This window comes from Monodelphis domestica, chromosome 1 (assembly GCF_027887165.1).
Source record: "Monodelphis domestica isolate mMonDom1 chromosome 1, mMonDom1.pri, whole genome shotgun sequence".
Classification (NCBI taxonomy): Eukaryota; Metazoa; Chordata; class Mammalia; order Didelphimorphia; family Didelphidae; genus Monodelphis; species Monodelphis domestica.
Window position 1 is genome coordinate 274,225,561 of NC_077227.1, and position 24,636 is coordinate 274,250,196.

The 24,636-nt window shown below is 35.9% G+C and overlaps 1 protein-coding gene across 7 annotated transcripts in view; it reads left to right on the forward strand.

The window, feature by feature from the left end:
* The window catches only part of SYNE2 (spectrin repeat containing nuclear envelope protein 2), a 416,774-nt gene that overhangs the window by 77,564 nt on the left and 314,574 nt on the right, over positions 1-24,636 (forward strand). For all 7 annotated transcript variants that reach the window (XM_056810866.1, XM_056810871.1, XM_056810867.1 and 4 more), the window contains exons 4-7: positions 22,510-22,571; positions 23,395-23,490; positions 23,591-23,668; positions 23,761-23,853. In XM_056810866.1, coding sequence (XP_056666844.1) covers positions 22,510-22,571; positions 23,395-23,490; positions 23,591-23,668; positions 23,761-23,853 — 329 coding nt within the window. The remainder of the gene's footprint in view (positions 1-22,509; positions 22,572-23,394; positions 23,491-23,590; positions 23,669-23,760; positions 23,854-24,636) is intronic.

The following is a 24,636-nucleotide window of genomic DNA, read 5'->3' on the forward strand; positions in this document are numbered from 1 at the left end:
ACTTTCTGGATAGCCAGCTATATGGTTCCAGATTACTCTTGGGTTGATCATGTTATTCATGAATTATCAGTCAATCAGTCATCTGATATTTATTAAGCAACTACTATGTGACAGGCAATGTGCTTCATGGCAGAACACAAAGAAAAAAGTGAAATATTCCCCACCCTTAGGGGCTTATATTCTATCATGTAAATGATACACATCAATGGATAGAGTGTTGGCTTTGGAGTCAGGAATACCTGAATCCTACCTCAGATACATATTAGCCAGGAAGTCCTAGAGAAGGCCCTTAATTAATCTCTCTCAGCCTTCATTTCCTCCTCTATAAAGTGGGAATCATAATATCACCTACCTGATAGGGTTGCTATGAGGACTGTAGTAGATGACATAAATAAAGCACTTTGCAAACCTTAAGGTGCTATATAAATACAACTAGGTAGTACAGTGATTAGAGTGTCAGACCTGGAGTCTGGAAGGCTCATCTTCGTGAGTTTGAATCTGGTCTCAGATACTTAGCTGTGTAACCCTGGGAAAGTCTCTTAATCCTATTTGCCTCAGTTTCCTCATCTGTACAATGAGCTGGAGAAGGAAATGGCAAGCCACTCCAGTATCTTTGCCAAAAAACGAAACAAAAACAAAAACGCTAATGGGGTTACAAAGAGATGGACACCACTGAAATGACTGAACAACAACAGCACATATGAAAGAATATACAACTAATATTGAAACTCCAGTTCTTTCTTCTTTTTAATTTTGATCTGGGAACATTTCAGTCTCATTAGAGGGGAAATAAGAGCAGCTAAAATTCAATTTAGTCTATTTTGTACTTCTGATAAAATATTTGGTGAGGACAGGTTTAAAATTTCTTGGTTAAAAAATGAAGTATTTGCATTCACTCTGGCAACCATTTATGTCTGTTGTTAATAACAATACTTCATAGACATTATGTATATACATAAGCTTCATGATACACACACACAATTATCTTATTTGATCAACCAAAGGTTGGTAACTTTCAGAAGTAGTGTGGGAACCTTCCAGGGATTCCCTCTGGCACAGTGGGTGGGTGACTGTCTCTTCTGAGCATGTGGAGATCCTGCCTAACCAGCTCATCTAAGCCAACTGAAAGTATTCTCTTAAGTAACAAGCTTCCAGCAGCCCAATATATCAAGTCCAAACTCCCAGGGCATAGCAGATGGTTGGAGAGAATAATGGGTGGCAGGGGATGCTTTCCCCTGCATAGCTGACTTGCTTGGCCACCACATGTGGCATTTGTAGCATAGACTATGATCTACAACAAACCACTCAGAGTTGGTTGTTCTTTGTAATCTTTTCTTACCTAGTCTGATGCGAAAGGGAGAGGATATATTCAGAGTGCATTTAAGCATAACTGATGCATAGCCAGTTGGTTTCTGGTTATAAGGGAGTGTTTAACTAACCAATGGAAGCAGTCTTTCTGTGGGAGAAAGAAAACAAAGTGAAATCACCCTGGTTGTAGCTCTATTGTAGGATTATTAACAACTCATTTGTTTATAGCAGCCTTCCCCTGAGAGTCTGTTTTGAGAATACTTAAAAGGATGGGGAAATCTGCTTTATAATTCAAATGCATACTACTTAGAATTAATTTGTTTGAAGTAAATTTTCATAAATAAAATACTTTTTGAAAGAATATTCTCCCCACCCAAACTTCCTTCAGCTAATAGAAAGTTAAAAACATGATGCTGTATATACCTGTACCTTTTTGCCAGGTAAATGACTATTGAATAGAAATAGTCTGAGAAGCTTGATTCATTTCTAGAAATTTTATAGAACAGCTTTTAAGGCATTTAAAAACATTTAGGACTTCATTTATGTTTCAAATTTTGTCCTCCCCTCTTGTTCACAAAAATATTGTCAATAAACACTATTTGATATTTTTTATCTTAAAAAATCCTGTAAGTCAATAATTTTCAACAGTAGCATTTTGAATACATTGTTGTCATTTAGAGGACACAGCTACCAGGAAGAACTTGTATCCTATTACTTCTGCCACCACTCCAAGAGTTTCCTTTCATGAGATCCTGCCAAAAATGCTAGTGAATGATTAACAGACTACAGGAACCTGTCTCTAAAGCCATGTTGGGCCTAATTACTGTGCAATTTCAAACAATGCTTGTATGTTTTATTTAGTAGTGTTATCTTCTAGATGACATTTTAGGATAATTAAAAAAAATGCTTCTCTTTCTATGTAGATAATAGCATTGCTCTGAGGGGCTCAATAGTGAAACATGGGTCATTGTAGAGAAGTTATTACTACATATGTAATTCATGTATTATTCACTGAGTATTTACCTGAAGGAAATGATATAATTTGTGTATTTGAATACTTTCTTTTGCCATATTTGCTATTTTTCATATTTTTATGTTGAAGTGGTGTATGTGTCATTTTGGCAGGACTAAAAGAAATGGCAATATGAACAAGTCAGAGTAAAATCAGAAGTGAAAATGACCCAGAATGAGATTTAATGTTCCTTACATAATAAAAAAAGTTCTTAGCATAGCAGAATCCTATATGTGTCTTTGTTAATGCCATAATCAGCCCATGGCAAAGGGACATTGATCTCCGGAAGGACATGCTTCTTCCCCACTGCATAAGTTGTCCCCATATCTTCCCTCTCAGGTACAATGCAGTAGTCGCTGACCCTGGAAGCCAGAATCCCTGACTTCTACCCCTGGCTACCATTGTAGTGATAACATTTTTCTTCTAAGTCCTCTTCTATTCAGACTTTTTGGGGAATGGGCTACCAGCTCTGCCCCTCTGCCTGATCCCAAATGTTTTTTTTTCCAGTTTAAGGAGTTCTTAAGTTTCAATACCTTACCTATAAGTTACACCCCAAAATTACAGAAAAACTCAATTGCTATATAAAAAAATACTCCTGGAGTATAGAATAATTAAAGCATAGAATTGCCTGTTTTGTTCATTTACAAACAATCCATACTTTGAAAGAAACCCAGAATGGTGAGCAATAGAAATGCTCACTTTGTGGTTATACCTTACTATTGAATAAATTAAAAAGCAAACAAATGACTTAACAATAAGGAAAGGACCCTAGAGCCTAGAGCTAGTAGTGTGAGTTGGCAGTGACAGAAATGTGAGTCATATGGGATAGGAATATGGCTTTTTTTTTCCCCCCTAGAGGTACTGAGATAGATGTGACAATTACTTATAGTTACCAAAGAGAAGTCTGTGAAAGAGAAAGGGGGTAAATAAAAGGCTTTTGTTTGGAATTCCCACCCATTTGGCAGAAGTATGCCTTTCCCTAAGGTTGCAACAAGAGATTCTCAGCAGGTGTAACTGGGATGAAAAGGAGGATAAGAAGGACATAGGCTGAATAAATGGCCTCCACCCCCCAACCCCCAGTGCTGGCTATTTAATTAGTCAGAAGAAACATAAATCTTTCCAGACACCCTTTAGATTTATTTACCTAGTTATTGAAATATTTTATATATATATATATTCTATTTTCAAGAAGTGGCAGCCATATGGTGCAGTGGTTATAGAGTGCCAAACTTGGAGTCAGAATGATTCATCTTCTTGAGTTCAAATGTGATCTCAGACTCTTACAAGCTGTGTGACTTTGGCCAAGTCACTTAACTCCATTTACCACAGTTTCCTCATCTGTAAAAATGAGCTAGAGAAGGAAATGGCAAACTACTCCAGAATCTTTGTTAAGAAAAGACCAAATGGGGTCATAAATTGTCAGGCATGACTGAAAAATGACAGAACAAAACAATACATTTCCAGGAAAGATATAGAGTGGCCTTTTGGATATTTGAATGATTTTGTTCAAATCAAAGTACTGAACTTTGATTGTAAATTGACTTATATAGTGTGTTCTGTTGACATTAAATTCTCCATATCTTTATGATATTATTATACTTTTGATTGACATTTATTACTGTTTTCTTTAAAAGTTTATTATACTTGATTGAGATAAATATATTTTTTCTTCACTGATAATATGTTATTTTTCACATATACTAATAGATTTGAAAGCAATAGCTCCATAAGTATATTTTCAGTGAAGTAGTTAAAGGGAAACATACTTTTTTTTTCCAGATCGGATTTCTACTTTGGGCTTGGGAAATTTGACTCTATTCTTGCCATTTTTGGGTAGCTTGCGTTATTCTGGGTCAGTAACATTTAGAAAACCAGGGCAAGATAAATCCAGGGTCATTTAGCATCCTGTTAAAGTGAGTTAACAAAGAATCCATTCATCTTCCTATGAAATAGAAAGTCCTGTGTAATTAATCACATGAGAGATATGGGACTTTCTAAACTTTTTTTGTTGTAATTCATTGTGCCTTGAAAGTAGTATAATATGGACAAGTCCACACACTCTAAATACTTTCTGAATGAAAATGTAGGCATTAGTAGACACATTTATAGCTGCATGGTTAGTGTACAGTGTAGTTTAATGCACAAAACAACATTGATGAATCTAACTATGGGAACTATAAGAGAACTTCTAAAACTGATTTTGTTACATATGGGTCCTAAATGTGGGACGTTATATAGCATATTTTAACAGTACTGAACCAAGTCAGGAGAATAGGGTTAGAGTTTTTATTCTGCCATTTAAGAGCTGTTTGACAGTTCTGGCAACAATATATTACTATGCTTTTCTTTCTACAATTGCTAGTTTCTCCTCCAAATGGAAATATTCCAGTGGCAAATGATATTTTAAAACCATTTAAATTCATCATTTTTTTTACTAATTTACTGGATATAAGTAAAACCCAAAATATTTTGGTGTGCATTTCTCAGATTATTAGTGATTTGAGGCAGTATTTTACGTGGTTATTAGAAGTTTGCAATACTTCTTTTGATGAGTATTGGCTTATATTTTGGAAAGAATGGCTCTTGGTTTTATATATTTGTGTTTGTTCCCTACATATCTTACCTATCAGACCATTATCAGGCATATTTAATGCAAAGATATTTTTCCAATTAAAAGTATGTTTTCTTGTTCTTGTTCTATTGACTTCATTTGTGTAAAATCTTTTCCATTTCAAGTAGTCAAAATGATGTATTTTGTTTTCTGTGATAGTTTCTATCATTCATTTGGCTAATAATCCACTTTTCCCACATAATTATGAAAAGTTCCTGAATAGATTCTCTTCTAATTTATGTGTATATATAAGTATGTTATATGAATATACATTTGTTGTTATTGTTATTTAGTCATTCACTTGTATCTGACTTTATGATTCTGAGGATCATAATGTCCATTGAGTTATCTTGGTGAAGAGTACTTCTGGAATGGTTTGATATTTCCTTCTCTGGTGGATTAAGTAACTTGCCCAGGGTCACACAACCAAGCACTGGAAGCTGGGTTTGAACTCATGCCTTCTTGAGCATATAGTGTTCTATCTACTGAACTAACCTACCTGCCTCATGTACATGCATAAATATTTATAATATATTAATAAAAATGCAAGGTAGTTTGGAGAAGGCACTAGCTGCTAAGGGTACTAGGAATGATTTCCTAGTCTGAGGTGCTATTTGACCTTAGCTTTGAGGTAGAAGGCTAGGCTGAGAAAAGAGTGCATTTCAGGCATGGCAATTATATATCATGTATGAGAGAAACAGTAAAAAGCATAGTATGGCTGGGCCATAAAATATATGAAGGGGAAGTAATGTATAAAAGTGAAAAAATAAGATAGGAAGGAATGTGTAGGGCTTTAAATTCTAGAAAGAGCTTTACTTGGATACTAGAGTTGATAGGAAGCTACTGGAGTTTATTGAGTAAAGAAGTGAGATAGTCAAACCTATATTTTGGGTTCATCACATTGGTAGTTAATGTGGAGGTTAGATTGGAGAGGAGGAAACACTGGAGGCAGGTAGCCCAACTAGGATGCTATTGAAATAGTCCAGGAAAGAAATGAAGAAATCATAAACTTGAGTGGAGTTGTGAATTGATCCAACCATTCTGGAGGGCAATTTGGAACTATGTCCAAAGGGTGCTAAAAGACTGTCTGCCCTTTGATCCAGCCATAGCACTGCTGGGTTTGTACCCCAAAGAGATAATAAGGAAAAAAGACTTGTACAAGAATATTCATAGCAGCACTCTTTGTAGTGGCAAAAAATTGGAAAATGAGGGGATGCCTTTCAATTGGGGAATGGCTGAACAAATTTTGTGGTATATGTTGGTGATGGAATACTATTGTGCTCAAAGGAATAATAAAGTGGAGGAATTCCATGTGAACTGGAACAACCTCCAGGAAGTGATGCAGAGTGAAAGGAGCAGAACTAGGAGAACGTTATTCACAAAGACTGATACACTGTGGCACAATTGAATGTAATGGACTTTTTTTTTTTAAAACCCTTACCTTCTGTCTTGGAATTAATACTATGTATTGGTTCCAAGGCAGAAGAGTGGTAAGGGATAGGCAATGGGGGTTAAGTGACTTGCCCAGGGTCAAACAGCTGAGAAGTGTCTGAGGCCAGATTTGAATTTAGGACCTCCCATCTCTAGGCCTGGCTCTCAATCCATTGAGCTACCCAGCTACTCCCTTAATTCGACTTCTCTACTAGCAGCAGTGCAATGATCCAGGACAATTCTGACAGACTTATGAGAAAGAACACTATCCACATCCAGAGAAAGAATTGAGGGAACAGAAACACAGAAGAAAAACAACTACTTGATTAATGGGTCAATGGGGATATGATTGGGATTATAAACCCTAAATGATCACCCTAGTGCAAATATCAATACTATGGAAATAGGTCTTGACCAATGACACATGTAAAACCCAGTGGAATTGTGTGTCGGCTATGGGAGGGAGTTTGGGGGAAGGGAGGGAAAGAACATGATTTTTGTAATTCTTGAAAAATACTCTAAATTAATCAATTAAATAAAATTTTTTTAAAAACCTAAAAATTTTCAAAAAAACGCCCCACCACCACCACCACCACCACCACCAAAAACAAATACCCAATGTGGGAAGCAGCTACATGGCTCAGTGGATTAAGAACCAAGCCTGAAGATGAGAGGTCCTGACCTCAAATGTGGCCTCAGACACTTCCTAATTGTGTGATCCCATTGCCTAGCCCTTATCCCTCTTCTGCCTTGGAACCAATATACAGTATTGATTTTAATATGTAAGGTAAGGGCTACACACACACACACACACACACACACAAAACCAGGCATGGGTGGTTGCCAGAGTTTTTGTCTATCATCATAAACTGTTACATACATTTATCCCATGAAGGAGGGTACTCAGGAAGCAACCACCATGAATGCATCTGGGCTGCTTTTGGCTAACATCTGGCAAAGTCAGACCCTTGTCTTCCTTCTGGCTTATCATTTCCTTAGGAAGCAGGGTTGCGGTTGTAGCAAATATCCCATCAGTTCTGGTTACCAGCATCCTGCAACCTACTGTAAGTGCCGGAAGAGATGAGTGGGAGGAAATTGACATTTAGGAATCAGACAAGCCCTATCAAATTGCCCACTGAACTTCCTATTTGACTAATGCAAGATGGACATTGGGTACATTTTAGAGCTAACGCTTAGTTGAGAAATGGGTTGGAGACTTGATGTCTCTAAGGTTTTATCTTTCTCTAACTAAACATGTTTTCTATCTTTTTCTTCCTTGTAGTGAGTGGGAAACCTCACTTTACAGATGGCAAGGTGCACATTTGGAAAGTGGAAGGCTCCCCAACTAATGTTCCATCCTTTAAAGCCCAGATGAAATTATCTCTTCAATAAAACTTCCCTAGAACAACCTCATTCAATCAGAATCTTCTCCCTTTCACCCTCACATAGAATGATGTACATTATTTTTATTATGGTTATTTTTGTATATCATGATCCCACTTTTAGAACTTTTAGAGATCTCTATGAAGGAAGAATTGGGTCTTGTCTAAACCTTGCATCTTCCTCAGCAACCATCACAATCTATTCTTTTTTTTTTTAAACCCTTACCTTCCATTTTAGAATTAATACTAGGTATTGGTTCTAAGACAGAAGAGTGGTAAGGGCTAGGCAATAGGGGTTAAGTGACTTGCTCAGGGTCACACAGCTGGAAAGTGTTTGAGGCCAGATTTGAACCTAGGACCTTACATCTCTAGGCCTGGCTCTCAATCCACTGAACTACCCAGCTGCCCCCCATCTCTTCTTTATAATAAAGACTCAATAATAAATGTACTTTAGAGAATCTAATTTGAAATTCCAGCTTTACTTCATATGTGTTGCTTGTGTGACCTTGAGCAAATCATTAGTCTTTCATTTCCTCACTTGTTGAGAGGTTGGATTAGATGACTTTTGAAGCCTGTTCTAGGGCTAAATCTCATGCCTCTATCTATAATCCTACATATTGAATTGAAAACACATATTTTAACAGAGACGGGTGACCTCAGATGATTCAGAACAAGATGCAGAAAGGGAAAGAGAAAATAGAACTCTCGATACTAGTTAAGCATTTTATCTCTATTATGTGATCCTTCTCAAATGCTAGAAATATGAGCTTTCCTTGCTCATAAAGCCAGGAGCAATGTTCCATTGAGGATCAAAACAAAGCCTCAGTGTACAAAATCTACAGGGTAATAAAAGGGTGTGGTTCACTCAGGTTATAACTTGAACTAGCCAGATTTCATTACTAATGCTTGAAGTCATAATTGTTTGCTTATGTGTTGTTTGTTTGTAAAACAAGCCTTATTATTAAGTATCTGAAAGTAATTGGAAAAAATCTGTCCAAAATTGCAGTGAATAAGATAGTTAAGATCATTTCTGTAGCTTAAACATAGAAGCAATGTCCTTCAGCTAAAGAAACGACCTTAATTCCTCAGTTCTTCATATAGGACTCTCTTATTTGACTAAATACTTGCCCTTCTCACAATCTTGTAGCAGATTTCTGATAGGCAAAAAAATTTGAGTCTTAAAAGAACCACATCATTTTTAATACTATCCCTTCGATTGTACTTCCTCTTGTAACACAAGTTAAGCAAAACAAACTAGCACTCAATTTATGTCTAAAAGACTAGGCTTCATTCTTCACCTGTATTATATAAGTTTTCTACAAAGAAGGAGGCTTTTCATCAGACCCCTGAAGCCAATATTGATCATTGCATTGATCTGAGTTCTGATGTCTTTTTAGTGTTTCTTTTTTTGAGTGTGGGGAAGGAAGTAGTGGGAGCTATTTCTAAATCATTAAGCATAGCTGGCTCTATTGACCTTTTACTGCTCCACCATCTTACAGGAAGAATTTATTTGACTTATTTATTCAATTTTGTTTACAAAAAATTCCCCCTCCTTTTTTTGAGCTACCATTTAAAAATATATAAAAATATTCTATGTAATATAACCAGTTGGCTTTTCCTGTTTATCTTTCCTGACTTTGTTGTTATTACTTGCTTGCATTCTCAGAAGGAGCTATGAGAAAAGACACTGAATTATATTTAGTTCAGTGGTTAATAGCTAGCAAAATGTTTCAGTGAGGAGAAAGTTTGTGATCCGGGCTAAAATAAAACTTTGGATTACTTTTAAAATAGTTTCCCATACCCCTCCTGTCTTCGGTTCTTGAAAGCTGGCACCTAGGGCATGATCTTGGGGTTTCTTTAGTAGGTGTATGTCCTTTTATTCTTGTAATTCTAGCAGAAAAAGGAAGAGGCAGAAGAAACTACCCTGTTTCCAGCTGAGTGATCTGAGATGTTATTCTGCTACCGCCAAAGTACTGGCATCTCCATATGAATGTTATAGTGTTGCTCCTTAGGGATGATATATTCTGTGTGACTTGGCAAGTGAGGAAGTTAGTTCCCTTAGTATCGCGTTGTTTTGTACACTAAAGAAAAGACACTAGAAACATAATGATAACAGTAGATAGTATTTACATAGCACTTTAAAGGTTTCCAAAGTGCTTTACAAATAGTGTCTCATTTTATGTTCACAATCCTAGGAGGTAAGGGCCATTATTACCTCCTTTTTTATAGGTGAGGGAAGTGAGGCAAATAGAAGTTAAATGACTTGCTAAAGATCATACAGCTAGTGCCTAAGATTTTATCTGAACTCATTTTCTTGATTTCAGGTCCAGCATTCTACCCAGTGCATCCTAGGATTCAGAGTGGGAAAAAACCTAGCCAACCCCTCTAATTTTGTATGTGAGGAAACAGACTCAGAGACAGAAAATAGATTGTCCTTGATAAAAAATGGTACATGACAGGATCAGGACATTAACCTGGGACATATTCAGTCAAGAACTATTTAAATAATGTTTTTTTCTGCTACAGAAAACTGACAGGGATTTAATTTTCTTTTATAATATTAGTAAGTTTGATTATTGCTGTCAAATATATTTAAAATTAATTTACTCATCCATACATCCGTTTGCTCAATTATTCAAACAATATTTATTGAGCTCCCATTATATGCAATGTATTATTCTAGATATGGGGAATTGCAAAGATGAATGACATCTCTCTGCCCTCAAGATGCTTTTGTTGTTCAGTCATTTTCAGTTATTAACAATTCTTTGTGACCCTCTTTGGGGTTTTTGTGGTAAAGATCCTGAAGTGGTTTGCCATTTCCTTCTCCAGCTTATTTTACAGATGAAAAAACAGAGACAAATAGAGTTAAGTGACTTGGCTATGGACCCACTACTAGTTAGTGAGGCCAGATTTGAACTCAAGAAAATGAGTCTTCTTGACTCTCAAATAGTACTCTCTCCATTGTACCAGTTAGCTTTGCCAAAAAATTTAGTCTACTAAAAGAGGTAAGACATATGAATATTTTATAATTTAAGGTAGAGTGTGATAATAGGAAGTGTGGTACAAAAGAGGAAAAGGGACAAAGAGGGTGGGGCTTGGAGTCAGAGATCCCAAGTTCAAATCATGGTTCTGCTGTTTGCTACTTGTGTGACTTTTGAACAAATTACTTAATCTTTTTAAGCCTCACTTTACTTATCTGTAAAATGGAGTTGGATTACCTCTAAGGTTCCTTCTAGCTTTAAATCTAATGATTTAGACATTCTACAAAATGCCACAAGCAAGGATTACAATTCAGAAGTGATTACTTATGATTATGGGCTGACTAGGAAAGATTTTATTAATGATAGTTTACTTTGAACTGGTCTTTGAAGGATGAGGAAAATTTGGATAGGACTAGAGAAGAGTAGTCTAGCTTTATGGAATATCATGAACAACAATTGAGAGATGAATACATTCATGTCATAGAGAACAGCTCACATTAATTGGAGTGTGTGAGAAATGTAAGTATGGTGGAGGAGTGAGAAAAGTTATTTGGGATTAGATTAAAGGAGGGTCTTGGATGCAAAGCTGCAGAATTTTTACTTTACTTGGCAGTAAGAAGTTTTAGGAAGATTAAACTAAGGGGAATGAGAGGAGGGAAAGGGAGATAACAGGGAGAGAGATTAGGAAGTTGGAGGCCAGGAGCCTGGTTAGATTTGCAGCATACCAGGAATTAGTATAGGGGCAGTAGGGGTGGAAAAGGGAATAAAAATCCACAGTCAAGGGAATGAAAGTCCATCTGTAATATTTTTAATAGCCTACAGTCTTCATAATGCCTTGTTGTGAAAATGTTTTGCCATATAAATTAAATGGAAACTTATGAATTCTTTGTACCAAAACAACTATTCTGGTCTGGAACTCCACTGCTAGTATTGTTTTTTTGGAGTCAAAACAAAGATAATAGTTTCTCTGCTGTTGGATCTTGGTGGCACCATTGAGTAAGAAGCATTTTGTCCCACACTGGAGTCCACACCCTGAACTCAAATGGCTTTTAAGTGCCCTTCAAGCTATGTGTTCTGGTTGCTAGCTCTCAAAGGGAAGTTTGAGTCACAAGGAACTCAGGGATTAAATGAGATTTTTTCAGTAATAATGCCTAGATTAAATGCCCTTTGTTCCATGCATTGTACCTTGAAAATTACATTGTTCTTCAAAATGACAAATCACATAATTTTCTTGATTGAAAATTGGGAACACATAGGTAGGCCTAAATAAATACCCACAAAGTATGATTTTACTTTTTATTTCTCTTCCCTACACAGTATTAAAAATTAGGATATTAGGGAGATGACTCCCATTTTGTTTGTTTTTTTCCTGGTGTCATATAGAAATGCATAAAAACAATTGGGTCCTTTCTTATCTGATTTCCCTTTTGACTTCCCCACTTTCTTCTTATTAGAATACATTATGCTTTTCAATGCTAGGAAGAGGTAACAGAAGAAAGCTACCTAGTAGTGTTGCCCTTGGGAACTTTCTGTGGCTCTCTTTGTAGAATATTTTGTTTATTCCATTTAGAGTATAGGTCATAAAATGTTTGTGGATTTGAGCATTTAAAGAGCTGTGAACGGTAGCTAATAAGGTAATCAACATCTTAAAGAATAGAAAATTATAATTGATACCACCTATCATTGCATTTATGATATAAAATATAAATTATATTACATATGAGATATATTATTGTTAAAGTGGGCACAAAACACATATGCAGTATCTTCAGATGATATTTATGGCTTCAGGAAATCTTGAAGCAATATAGAGAAAATTAAACCTTTTGTCATACACTCTGTATGTTAGTGGTGTGTGTGTGTGTGTGTGTGTGCGCGTGTGCGTGCGCAAAAATGAGAGGCATCATGGCCTAAAGGATTATAGTGAATAGTGTAAAGATAATTTTATCATTGTGACCTAAAATATTTTTAATTATTGGTCACAAAGAGATATCCCAAATAGTAAAATACCCAAGTCAGATGGAAATTATGGTGATTTAAATTAATATAGAGAGAAAGTATTAAGGAGAAAAAAGAGACAGAGAGGAAAGAGTTAATTTAAACTGTTCCAGCTTAGGCAGAGCCAGGCAGGAGTTAAAGGCCCTGGCCAAAGGGGCCTCCCCAGAGTGCTAAGAGAAAAGGAAGTCAGTCTTATCACTCCTCACGTGACCGTCTCAAGGAAGGTGTCCGAGGGAGCTACTCCAGGCTTGAGTTCCAGGATCGAACTAGCACCCAGGACTGCTCACAGGAAGTTACCAGCCAGATCCACCTCTCTGGGGAAAGAGAGCGAAGAGAGGAAGTGTCTCGCCCTCTACAGACAGTTTTACGTCACTTTCCTGCATCTCATCTGTACCAATGGTAGTTTAGCTTGACTTAGGACAGTCTAGGGGTCTATATAGGAGCATCACTTTCTCTCTTCATTCTCTTTCCCCGGAGAGGTGGATCTGGCTGGTGACTTCCTGTGAGCAGGCCTGGGCACCAGTTTGATCCTGGAACTCAAGCCTGGAGTAGCTCCCTCAGATAGCTTCATTGAGACAGTCATGTGGTGAGTGATAAGACTGACTTCCCTTTCCCTTGGCGCTCAGGGGAGGCCCCCTTGGCCAAGGCCTTTAACTCCTTCCTGGCTCAGTCTGAACCGGAGCAGTTTAAATTAACTCTTTACTCTCTCTTTCTCTCTTCTTAATTCTTTCCAGCTGACTTGGGTATTTTACTATTTGGGATATCCCATGGCGACCAATAATTAAATATAGTTTAGGTCACAATGCTAAAATTATCCTTGCAATAGGGAGTTCCTCTGACATACTGGCTACATGACCTTGGACAAGTCATTTATACTCTCAATGACTCAGTCTCTAAGAGTATACTTAACTAAACAGATGCATATGCATATAAGAGTTCCTTGAGTTCCTCACTGGGAACTAGCTCTCTGTGGTGATAACATTAATCTGCCTTAAAAATATATATACACTTATGGAATAGCCATATACCCACATATATATACATGTATATATACATATACATGTATATATACATATATATACATACACACACACATTTGTCCAAACCTGTTATTGTATCAGTGTAGGGAACTCTCAGTGCAAAAAATCTCTCTGTAGCCAAGTTACTATAAATCTTAGAAAGTGAGTTGTCTGTGGCACTGAGAGCTTAAGTGACTTGCCCACACACAGTCTCATAGCTAGTAGATAGGATTCTGAGGATCCAGGATTCAGAAGACTCTCGATTCAGAAAAATCTAACTTCATATCTCACTAACTGTTTGACCTTGGGCAGTTCACTTAACCTTTTTAGTTCTCAGTTTTCTCATCTGTAAAATGAGGGGGATGGATCAGTGATGATGAACCTTTTAGAGATGGCATGCTTCCTCCCCCCCCCCCAAACTGAATGCTATGCCCATGCCCCTTCAGAGACTGCATGCTGTGTCCCCCTCCAAAATTATCAGGCATACCCCTTCTTCCCCACTTACCCCACTCCGGGGAGGGAGAAAGTGCTCCCACTGGGCTGATGGGCAGAGGAGCAGGTGAAATGAGGAATGTCCTCAGGGAGTATAGAGAGAGGGAGGGGAAGAGCCTGAGCGCTCTGTTCCTCTTCAGCTCTACTGTCTGTCTTTCCCCCAATGTCCTCCCATTGAGCTGCTGGGCAGAGGGGTGGGGATGTGAAAAAATGTTGTCAGATACATTGGAGAGGGGGAGAGGAGCAGCTCTTCCTGAGTCACTCTGCCTTTCTAGTAACCAACTTGGGGTGGGGTGGGGCGGCTGCCATTGTGTGTCCACGGAGAGCACTCTACATGCCATCTTTGGTACCCATGCCATAGGTTTGCCATCACTGGACTAGATAGACTCTGAGATTCCTGTTGGTTCTAGATTTGCAAGCCTTGTCACTGGCAAGAGAAGAAGTCAGATCTTCCTGACTCAAAATTGACTCATTCTACCTTGCTGCCTCTCATAAATATTTTAGGTTAACATCAACATTTTCTTGCTGGATACCTAAACATACCTTATAGAACACATAAAATCACATTATGTAGAGAGTTAGAAGGGACCAGGACAACTTAAAATAGAAAATATATAAAGTATATTACATATTACATAATAATTATTATATCATTATTAGAGCGAGTGAAAACACACATGCAATATCTCCAGATGATATTTAGATGGTTTAGTGCAACTTTCTCCATTAAAAAATGTGGAAACTGAGTCCTAGAGAGCTTATTTTATCTAAAGTCACATTGGTAGTGAATAGCATAGGTGGGCTTCAAATCCAGCTTTTCTCACTCTACACAGACCAATTTTCTCTAATCCCTTTACTCCATCAGTCTACTTTAATAATATTGCAGATACTGCAACTATCAAATTATCAGTAAATATTAGGTTATCAGTGGTTTAGCCAGACTCTTTGTGTGTGTGTTTTTAAAAAGACTTGGACTAGTTCAGTTCCTATTATTAGGCTTTTTGTGTTTAGCATGAGAGATTAAGTGAAAGTATTCCCTGAAAGAGCATCATGTCTTAGCAGAAAATAGTACAAAATTAATTCTAAAGTCACTACCCACTCTAACTTTCTGTGACTACATGATTCCATAGTTGACTTCTGTGAATAGACATTGGATACAGGAACATTCACTCTAAGGCAGAAGTTCTTAATTTTTGAGTGTGCATGGAGGGCCCCTTTGGCAAACTAGGAAATGGAAATCAATTATTTTTATCAAATTATTATAATACAGATTATTGAATCATTAAAACTTGCTCATGGGCCCAAAGTTAAGAACTCCTATTCCATGCAGATAAAAGCATGTAATTTTTCATTTTAGCTTGCATCATTTTTTGTTTTGAGGTTTTTCTCTATGATTATTCTCTTACAAAAATGATCAATATGGAAATATGTTTTGCATTGTAATACATGTACAACCCAGATCAAATTGCTTGCAAGCTCTGGGAGGGTAAGAGAAAGGAGAGAGTTAAGTAATTTAGATTATATAACTTTGGAAAACTTATGTGGAAATTTGTTACTACATGTAATTAGTAAAATAAAATATCTTTATAATAAAAAGAACAACTATTCCAAGTCAATAGGTACTTTTTGTTGTATGTTTTATGCTTCATTTCTCTTATTTATCAACTCTGATGACATCTCATATCCCTCAAGGTCATTTAACACAGTGTCATTTGTTCTGTTATTCCCTCTGGCCTCCTACCCTCTTTCAAAGTGTTGTTTGTGTCTGCTAGGAAGAGTAGTATTACTAATGAGATTCCACCTACCCATTCCTAAATTCTATTTATTCAGAATTGAATGAGGTATCCTTTGAACTATATGGAACCATCTTGGGGACAAGAAAGAAGTTATTCCTTTCTTTAACTTTTAATTTTATCATTGTAATTTTTTTAATACTTCAAGGAATTTTTGTTATTTTGTTATGGGTTATTCCTTCAATGATGCAGTCTAAAATCTCACTTTTGAGCCTTTTTCAAGAACTTAATGAGTTTCTGTGACCAAACAAAATGATCACTTGCTAACTAGCCATTTGTTGATGAATGTACATGTACTTACTTTGCCTGGTCCTGGAATGACAGACATACAATCCATTTCCTGTCTGTATTTAAAGTCTTTCCAATTGGGTAGGACCTGCTAGAGCTTGTTCTCTTCTGGTATTACTTTTGAGGACCCAGTGTTATCTTCATAGAGAAACCTTAGGGAAAGGCTAGTTTTTCAAATTATAACTTTGAAGCAGGGTAATAATTAATAGATTTCCCCCTACTTTTAGCCTTAGCTTTAGTTAATATAATTCCATTATATGACTTCATCTTGAAAACATGTAATAAAAAGAAAAACACTTTCTCTCCATTGTTAGGAGAATAATGTTCCTACTGACTGAGGAAAGCAATGAGTCCCCAGTGTGTGGTTTAGTACTTGTATGGAGATATAGAAAAAAGACTGTCAAATACCCCCAAAGACATAAATCTAATAGTCTAAATTATGGAACCAGATTGTCATGCTACATAATTACTTACATTCTCTTAATGGACTTAATTATGGATAAGGTCATTCACATTTGATATAAGAAAGGTGATATTCTTCATATTGCTTGTTACATGGATACCTAAATTAATTTAATCATGTTACTTAAAAAAAGTAAAAGAAATACAAAAGTATCAGAATAGGTTAAATTCATATTAAATTTAATAATTTGCATTGTAAATGTAATACATGGTAAATACTAAAATCCTGTTGAATCAATTTATGATTCAAAATTGTTGAATAAAATGTTGAATCATTTATTAAGTATTTACTGTATCTTATGCTAAATGCCAAGCATTAGAGATACAAAGACAAAAGGAAAATAGTAGGGGGCAGCTAGGTGGCTCAGTGGATTGAAAGCCAGACAGAAGTCTTAGGTTCAAATTTGAACTCAGACACTTCCTAACTGTAACCCTGGTGAGTCACTTAACCCCTGTTGCCTAGTCCATACCACTATTCTGCTTTGGAACCAATACACAGTATTGATTTTAAGATGGAAGGTAAGGGTAAAAAAAGAAATAGCCCCTGCCCTCAAGGAGCTTACCTTCTGTTATGGAAGACAAGCTATATATGTATAGCTGTATACTTATTCTATATAAAATGAATGGTATTCAATTCAAGTAACTTTGAGACACAGGAAATTAATAGCTGGGAATATTTTTTAAAATTATGTATAGAGTAGCACTTGTGTTCAGTTTTGAAGAAAACCAGAGCTTCTAAGAGGTGGCAATGAGGAGAAAGAGCATTCTAGGAACTGCATTCTAGTACATAAGAGGACTACCAGTGTGGAGGCATAGAGATGAGAGATGAATGTCATGTAGACATGTCTGAGACAATCTTAATTCTTAGTTCAGTTTTGATGCTGAGACAAAAAATGATGCACTCTAAAGCCACTGAACAGTTAACAAAAGGAGATTTACACTGACCTAATACTGCAAGTTTATGCAATAAAAGATAAGGTGACAATTAGCTATTCTGGTTGAGATATAGTTCAGGTCCATATTTAATCTTGACTGGTCAGTAAAGCAGGAGATGTTGAATTAGGTGGTTTTCAGAAATTCAAATGAGAAGAACCTCAATTCTACATGGATGGGACTTAAAAAAATGTCCTTAGGTGACTAGGAAGCTGCCAAGGGAATCAGGAGCCAATCAAATTCCAGGGATAATTTTGTTGCCATTTAGGGAAAGCAAAACTCTATGTTGGGGAAAAAGAAATCTTCATTCTACTACAGTGCAGAAAAAGACTCATATGGCTTGACAATAGAGGACATGGAGTGGAGCAGTGTGTAAGAAGCCTGGAAAGGTGGTAAAATAGTAGTAGTAGTAGTAGTAGTAGTAGTAGTAGTAGTAGTAGTAGTAGTAGTAGTAGTAGTAGTAGTAGTAGTAGTAGTAGTAGAAGTTAAATTTTATATGGGGCAGGTAGGTGGCATGGTGAATAAGGTGTCATGCCTGACATCAGAAAGACTCATTTCCCTGAGTTCAAATTTGACTTCAGACACTAACTGGTTATCTGACCCTGGGCAGGTCACTTAATTATTTTCCTCAGTTTCCTCATCTGTAAAATGAGCTAGAGAAGGAATGGCAAACTACTTTAATAACTTTGCCATGAAAACCCCAAATGGGACTACAAAGGGTCTGACACGACTGGACAACATTTAAATACTTATTGCTAGGTGCCAGGCTTTGTGCTAAGCATTTTACAATTATGAGCTCATTTAATTCTCATAACATCCCTGAGAGATAGGTGCCATTATATCCCCATATGAACTAACGATAATAATAACTTATATTTATATGATGCTTTCAAGGTTCCAGGCACTCTGATAAACACAGTAAATTATTATCTTATTTGATCCTCACAACAACTTTGGAAGGTAGTAGATGCTCTTATTATCCCCATTTCACAGCTGAGGAAACCAAGACAAATTGAAGTTAAGTGACTTGTCCTGGGTCTGGAGTTAGAAAGTATTTGAGGGGGGCAGCTAGGTGGGTCAGACTAGAAATAAGAGGTCCTGCATTCAAACCTAGCCTCAGCTATTTCCTAGCTGTGTGACCATGGGCAAGTCAATCACTTAACTTTTATTGTCTAGCCCTTGCCACTCTTCTGCCTTGGAATCAATACAGTGTTGATTCTAAGATAGAAGGTAAAAGTTAAAGAAAAAAGAAAAATGTATCCAAGGCTTTATTTGAATCCAGGCCTTTGGAAGAAAGGGGGGAAAGATTTAAATGTTAAATAGATGAATTAATTTTTGATCTAAGAGATAATAAGGACCAACTAGTGTGTATTGGAAGAGGCAGCTATGTTCAACATGATCAGACCTGTGCTTTAGGAAAATCTATTTCTTACTGAGTGGAAAAAGAACCTAGAGATAGCAAGACTGTATCTGAGAGGGTCTAAACTATGATGGGTGGCATTATGAATATAGATGAAGGGATATATGGAAGAGGTATTAAGGAAAAACCCAAACTAAGATTTTGTAACCAATAATTTACGAGGATTGCATAAGAATAAGATAACTAGCACAAGAGCAGAGATGCATATCTTCTTGATTGGACGCGCCGTGGTACATTTGACTGTAACAGGAAAGTTCAGAAGAGGGATTGGTTTGGGGAAGAGCATGTTGAGTTTGAGATACATACAGGACATCCAATTCAAAATGTCTAATAATTCATGATGCAGGACTGGAGTGCGTGTACTTTTCAGTATACTCTTCTCCTACCCCTTCCACATACATCCCTCTCCATAATCCCTTGCTGCTTTCTAGTACAGGGACAAGAATCTATCTCCCAAAGTGTTCTAAAAGCCTTAATTTATAAAACTGTATTTGGTTGTTTCTACTGGAATCTTGTTCTTTGATATACCTAGACCCAAAGATGTGATAATTCCTTCAACCAGTCTCAATATATTTCATCACTGTATTTTATCTAATGGTCCTTCACTTTTCCAAACAGGCTTATATCTATGATTGATTGATTGATTATTTATTAGAAGCATCTAGGAATTATTAAAACCAGTTTACATATTGATTGATTAATACTATAATTCAGTTAAAGAGATTTTTTACCTGATGAAGGTATTAGAGCTAGTTATAATATTTGGAGTTGAGGTCTGTGAGACCCTCCTCTTATAGTAATAATTTTTACTTAAAATATTTACATAGCTATTGATAGCTTGGATTTAACTTTGAGAACTGCCTGTTTGCATTCTTTGACATTCATCAACTAGGGAGTCATTCTTGTTTCTATACAGTTGTATCAATTCCTTATATATTTTGGATATCAAGCCTTTATCAGAAAAACTTGGGGAAAAGACTTTTTCCCCAGTTAGTTTCCTTTCTTAGTGTCCCCACTCCACACTTTACTAAGAAAATGATGAAAGAGAAGGAATATAATTATCACTAGTGGTTTTTTTAGATCTGAGGTAATGTACTTTGGTTCCACTGACCCTCCTCTTTTCCTCTTGATTATCATTGGTTCCTGCCAATTCTTTTTTTCCTTTTACTTTGCCCATCTGACCTCACTCTTGGAAGCTGGTTTGTTTTGCTTACAACTATTCCCTACCTGATGTTACCTTTCCTCTTAATGCTAACTTTTCCTACTTGACTATTTCCCTGTCTAGTTTGATGTATTACTATGCCAAAATCTTGTTGATGTGTATGTGTATGTGTGTAAATATGCATTCAACCTCTTTTTGTATGTTTCAAATAAGATTGAGGTTGATCCTGTTCACCTCAATCCTTCTCTGCTTGCTGCTATTATTTGTATATATCTGATAATGAGAAGTAAGTCCTACCTCCTTTTCCCTCATTTTTACACTAGTGTATTCCTCTTATCCCTTACTTTTCTGATTCTAACACTTCTGTTTATCCTCTTAAATAATCAACCTATTTTTAGATACCATATTTCTTATTTAACTCCTTTAGGGTCCTTTGAAAACAAAGTTCTGAAGAAACACGTGTTTCTTCTCTTCCCATTAGAATGTTTGTTAGCAACATTGTCTGAACCTTTCCAATTATTAATAAAAATATCTTTCTCATTTCTCTTTACACTTGTGTTTGCATTTCAAAATTTCTATTTAAACTTTGCTCTTTTGTTCAAGAATGCTTGAAAATCTTGATTAAATTTCAGAAAAGTTTCATTCCCCCCTATAGGCTTATACTCAGCTTCTTGCTTGTAAACTTGTAAATTTCTTGCCTTTTGGAATACTGTATTAATTTTTTATTATTTATAGTGCTTGCTGCCAAGTTTTATGTGATCTTTACTGTGGATCCAAATACTGTGGTATTTGAAGTCTTTCTTTTTGTCTACTTTTGCAGAATTTTTTATTTTTATTTTCTTACCTAGAGCCTCTAGACTTTGGTTAGAACATTCCTGTTACTTTTTCTTTTAGGGTTTTAGGAAATGGATAGTGGATTGGTTCTAGTTTCACTTTGCCCTTTGGTAATAATAAATCTTCATAATTTTAGTTTATTAAGGCTTAAATTAGTTCTCTTTGACCTGTTTTCTAGGTGAATTTAAAAAAATTGTAGATACCTTACCTTTTATTTTATTTTTTCAATCTTTTTGTTTTGTCTCATGGTGCCATTGATTTCTCTTGTCTGTTCTAATAATCACAAAGTTTATTTCTTGGGTAAGGTTTGCTTCTTTCTTTTCTAAGCTATTTGTTTTCTTTCTATACCCAAATTATATGGTTGCCTCTGCTTGGCTTTGACCCAGATCATCTGGGTTCCTGTAGTTGCATCTACCTCCTGGGTTGTCTCTATGCTAGTAGACTTTAGGTATCCCTGGATCTTTGAGATTCACAGCTCTGGATCTTTAGGCTCCTCTGTAATATCTGAAAACAAAAAGAAATAGTCCTTGGAACCTCTGTCACTTACTAGTCCAGAACTGCTTATTGCCATTCCCTGAATGGCTAATGTCATTCTAGCACTGATCATTGCTTTTGCCAGTCACTTTCAAGACTCTAATTGTGGATTTGTGATCACCCTAGAGCTTTATGACAGGATTGTCTGCACTTATTACCTTTATTTACAGAACCTCGTTAACTATAGGTATTTCTGGACTGCCTTTTTTATACTGGGAGGCTTCCATCAATGTTAGCTTTCTGATGGGTATTCTTTTGCAATTGCCCATGGCCTTCTGACTGCCTTTTTGTTCAGTTATTGTGTGGATGAAGTCTCTTCGTATAGTTTCTCATTGGATTTCTTGATTCTAATTGAGGATGGTATTGCTTTTAGGTTTTTTCTACATTAGGTGTGTAGGAGCTGGTGTGTCAACTTCCATTCAGACAGCCATCTTATCTGAACAAATATTAAATTCTTGATATTTAAAAATTGAAAAGTTGTGTTAAATAAAATATTTTTTCATGTTGTTCAGTTAATCAAATTCTATTCATAGAGTCATGTTCTCTGTGAGAAATTGTGAGTAGATAGAAATAAAAAATTTTAATTGCTACTATTCCATGAATATCTTTATAAAAACCATTATTATCACAAAATCTTGATTTTCTTAAACAGTTATTTTTTTCTGAAAATCATTCACTATCTTTCTGAAATACTTTCTTTGTCCTTTTTACGATCAGGCAAAATCCAAAAGTGGCATGACTTTGAAGCTTTAGAGTAGTTAAAAAGTGTATAGACTGGCTTTGTGGAAATTTTAGTAAGTTTACAATTCACTTTTTATTTGCTGCTTTTTTTCTTTTAACTTATAGCTGAACAAGAGTACACCCAGAAGAAAACCTTTACCTGCTGGATAAATTCACAATTGGCAAAGGTGAGCAATAAAAGACAAAATAAATTGAATCCTGAAGGGCTTTTTGTGTTTTATCATCCTGTTTTTCCTGTGAACAAGATTTCTAAAAACTGATTGGATGACAGGTTGTGGCATGCTTTTGTTTGACAAAAGGTGCTGAAGTGACTATGACAGAGATCTTTTATCAACGTTTCTGCTTCTCTTTTTAGCACAAGAGGAAAGTGATTCATGATCAGATTGAGGGAGGAGGAGTTGGGAAAGGAGAGAGGACAGAGTGTAGAACACTTACCCTACTATTTGTGAAAGAATAAAGAAAAAAAAATCTAGAATCCAATTTATAACTGGAAAAAATCTTTTAAGGCATTTTCCTGGCCATTTGGCCCTGACAAATAGTGACATTAAAAATGTTTTAAGTTGTAGTTTTTTTCCCCTCTTGATCCCATTATAGTAAAATGGAATGCAGATTTTCTACATGCCACTTTCTCCCTGTGTACCTATCTTGTGTTATTATTCTAATTCCAAAAGGAGTTTGGAAGCACTGCATAGCATTCTTTTTTCATGAATATATGAATAAAGATGACTCTCTTGGTATTTATTGGCACAAAAGTGTATATTTTTCACCCTAGTCAATGCAAGCTCTATTCCTGAAAGGAGTTTCTTTATTCAATTTGTTACCTTCTCTTGTATTGAAACTTTTTTTAAAAAACTAAAATAAGTAGAAAATGATTCCTTATTAAATAGCTACTTAATTTCTACCACCCCCACCCCCTGTCTCAGATTCTGAAAGATGTTCATTTTCAAACTGAAAAATTCAAGTAACCATTTTCCAAATCTTGTTTTTCAGCACAACCCTCCCTCAGTCATAACAGATCTTTTCACAGATATTAAAAAGGGACAGGTTCTTCTGGATCTTTTGGAAGTACTTTCAGGCCAACAATTGGTAAGGTTTTCAATAGTAACTGAAATTTTTTAGTTGACAATTTTTTTCAAGACAGAACATTTTTCATATTTGTGAATGTCATTTCCTTTGAAACTGACAGGCTCGAGAGAAAGGATCTAATACCTTTCAATGCAGAAGCAACATAGAACATGCTTTGACATTTTTGAAGAAACAATCAGTGAGTGTAAATTTTAAATAAAACATAATAATAGGAAGAATTCATGCTGGGGGATATTTTTTCTCTTTTAACCTGTGCTCCTCTTTTTCCAGATCAAGCTCATAAATATTCATGTGACTGATATTGCAGAAGGAAATCCATCTATTATTCTTGGTCTAATTTGGACTATTATATTACACTTTCATGTAAGTACTTTGGTTGTATGGAACAATACATCTCCCTTCAATAATAGCTTTTACGAAATAAAATAAAAAGAATCTGAATCTTTACTAGTCAAACTCCTGAAAACATACTATGAAGTCCTCACACTTAAGCAATGGTGTAATAAATATTTTAAAGTTACTAATAATAACAATAATATCTATAGTAATTTTGTTTGTTTTTCAGTCATTTCAGGCATGTCCATCTCTTTGTGACCCCATTTGAAGTTTTCTTGGCAAAGATACTAGAAGGGTTTGCCTATTCTTCTCCAGTTCATTTTATAGAGGATGAAACTGAGGCAAACAGGGTTAAGTAACTTGCCCAGGATCACACAGGCTAGGGAGTATCTGATGCCAGTTTTGAAATCATGAAGATAAATTGTTCTTACTTCAGGACTACCATACTATCCACTATCCACTTAGCTGCCCAATAACAACAATAAATAGCCATTTATGTAATATTAGGTTCATATCAACTCAATGATTCTAAGGTAGGAGTTAATTAAAAACACTATAAATATTATGATACATATATTTAATAATGTTGGGCACAAAGCCCCACAAAGATCTTTAAGCTAGAGCAGGATTTCTTATTCTAGGGTCTAAACTAGACCCATTTGGAAATAGGATCTGTACATAGATTTCAGGAAGTCCATGAAAATGGATAAGACAAAAATTATTTTATTTTAGTATAATTTTGGCTTCCTTTATAATTCTTTGAATTCTATCTATGCATTCTGAGAACGAATTCGTATACTTCACAAGACT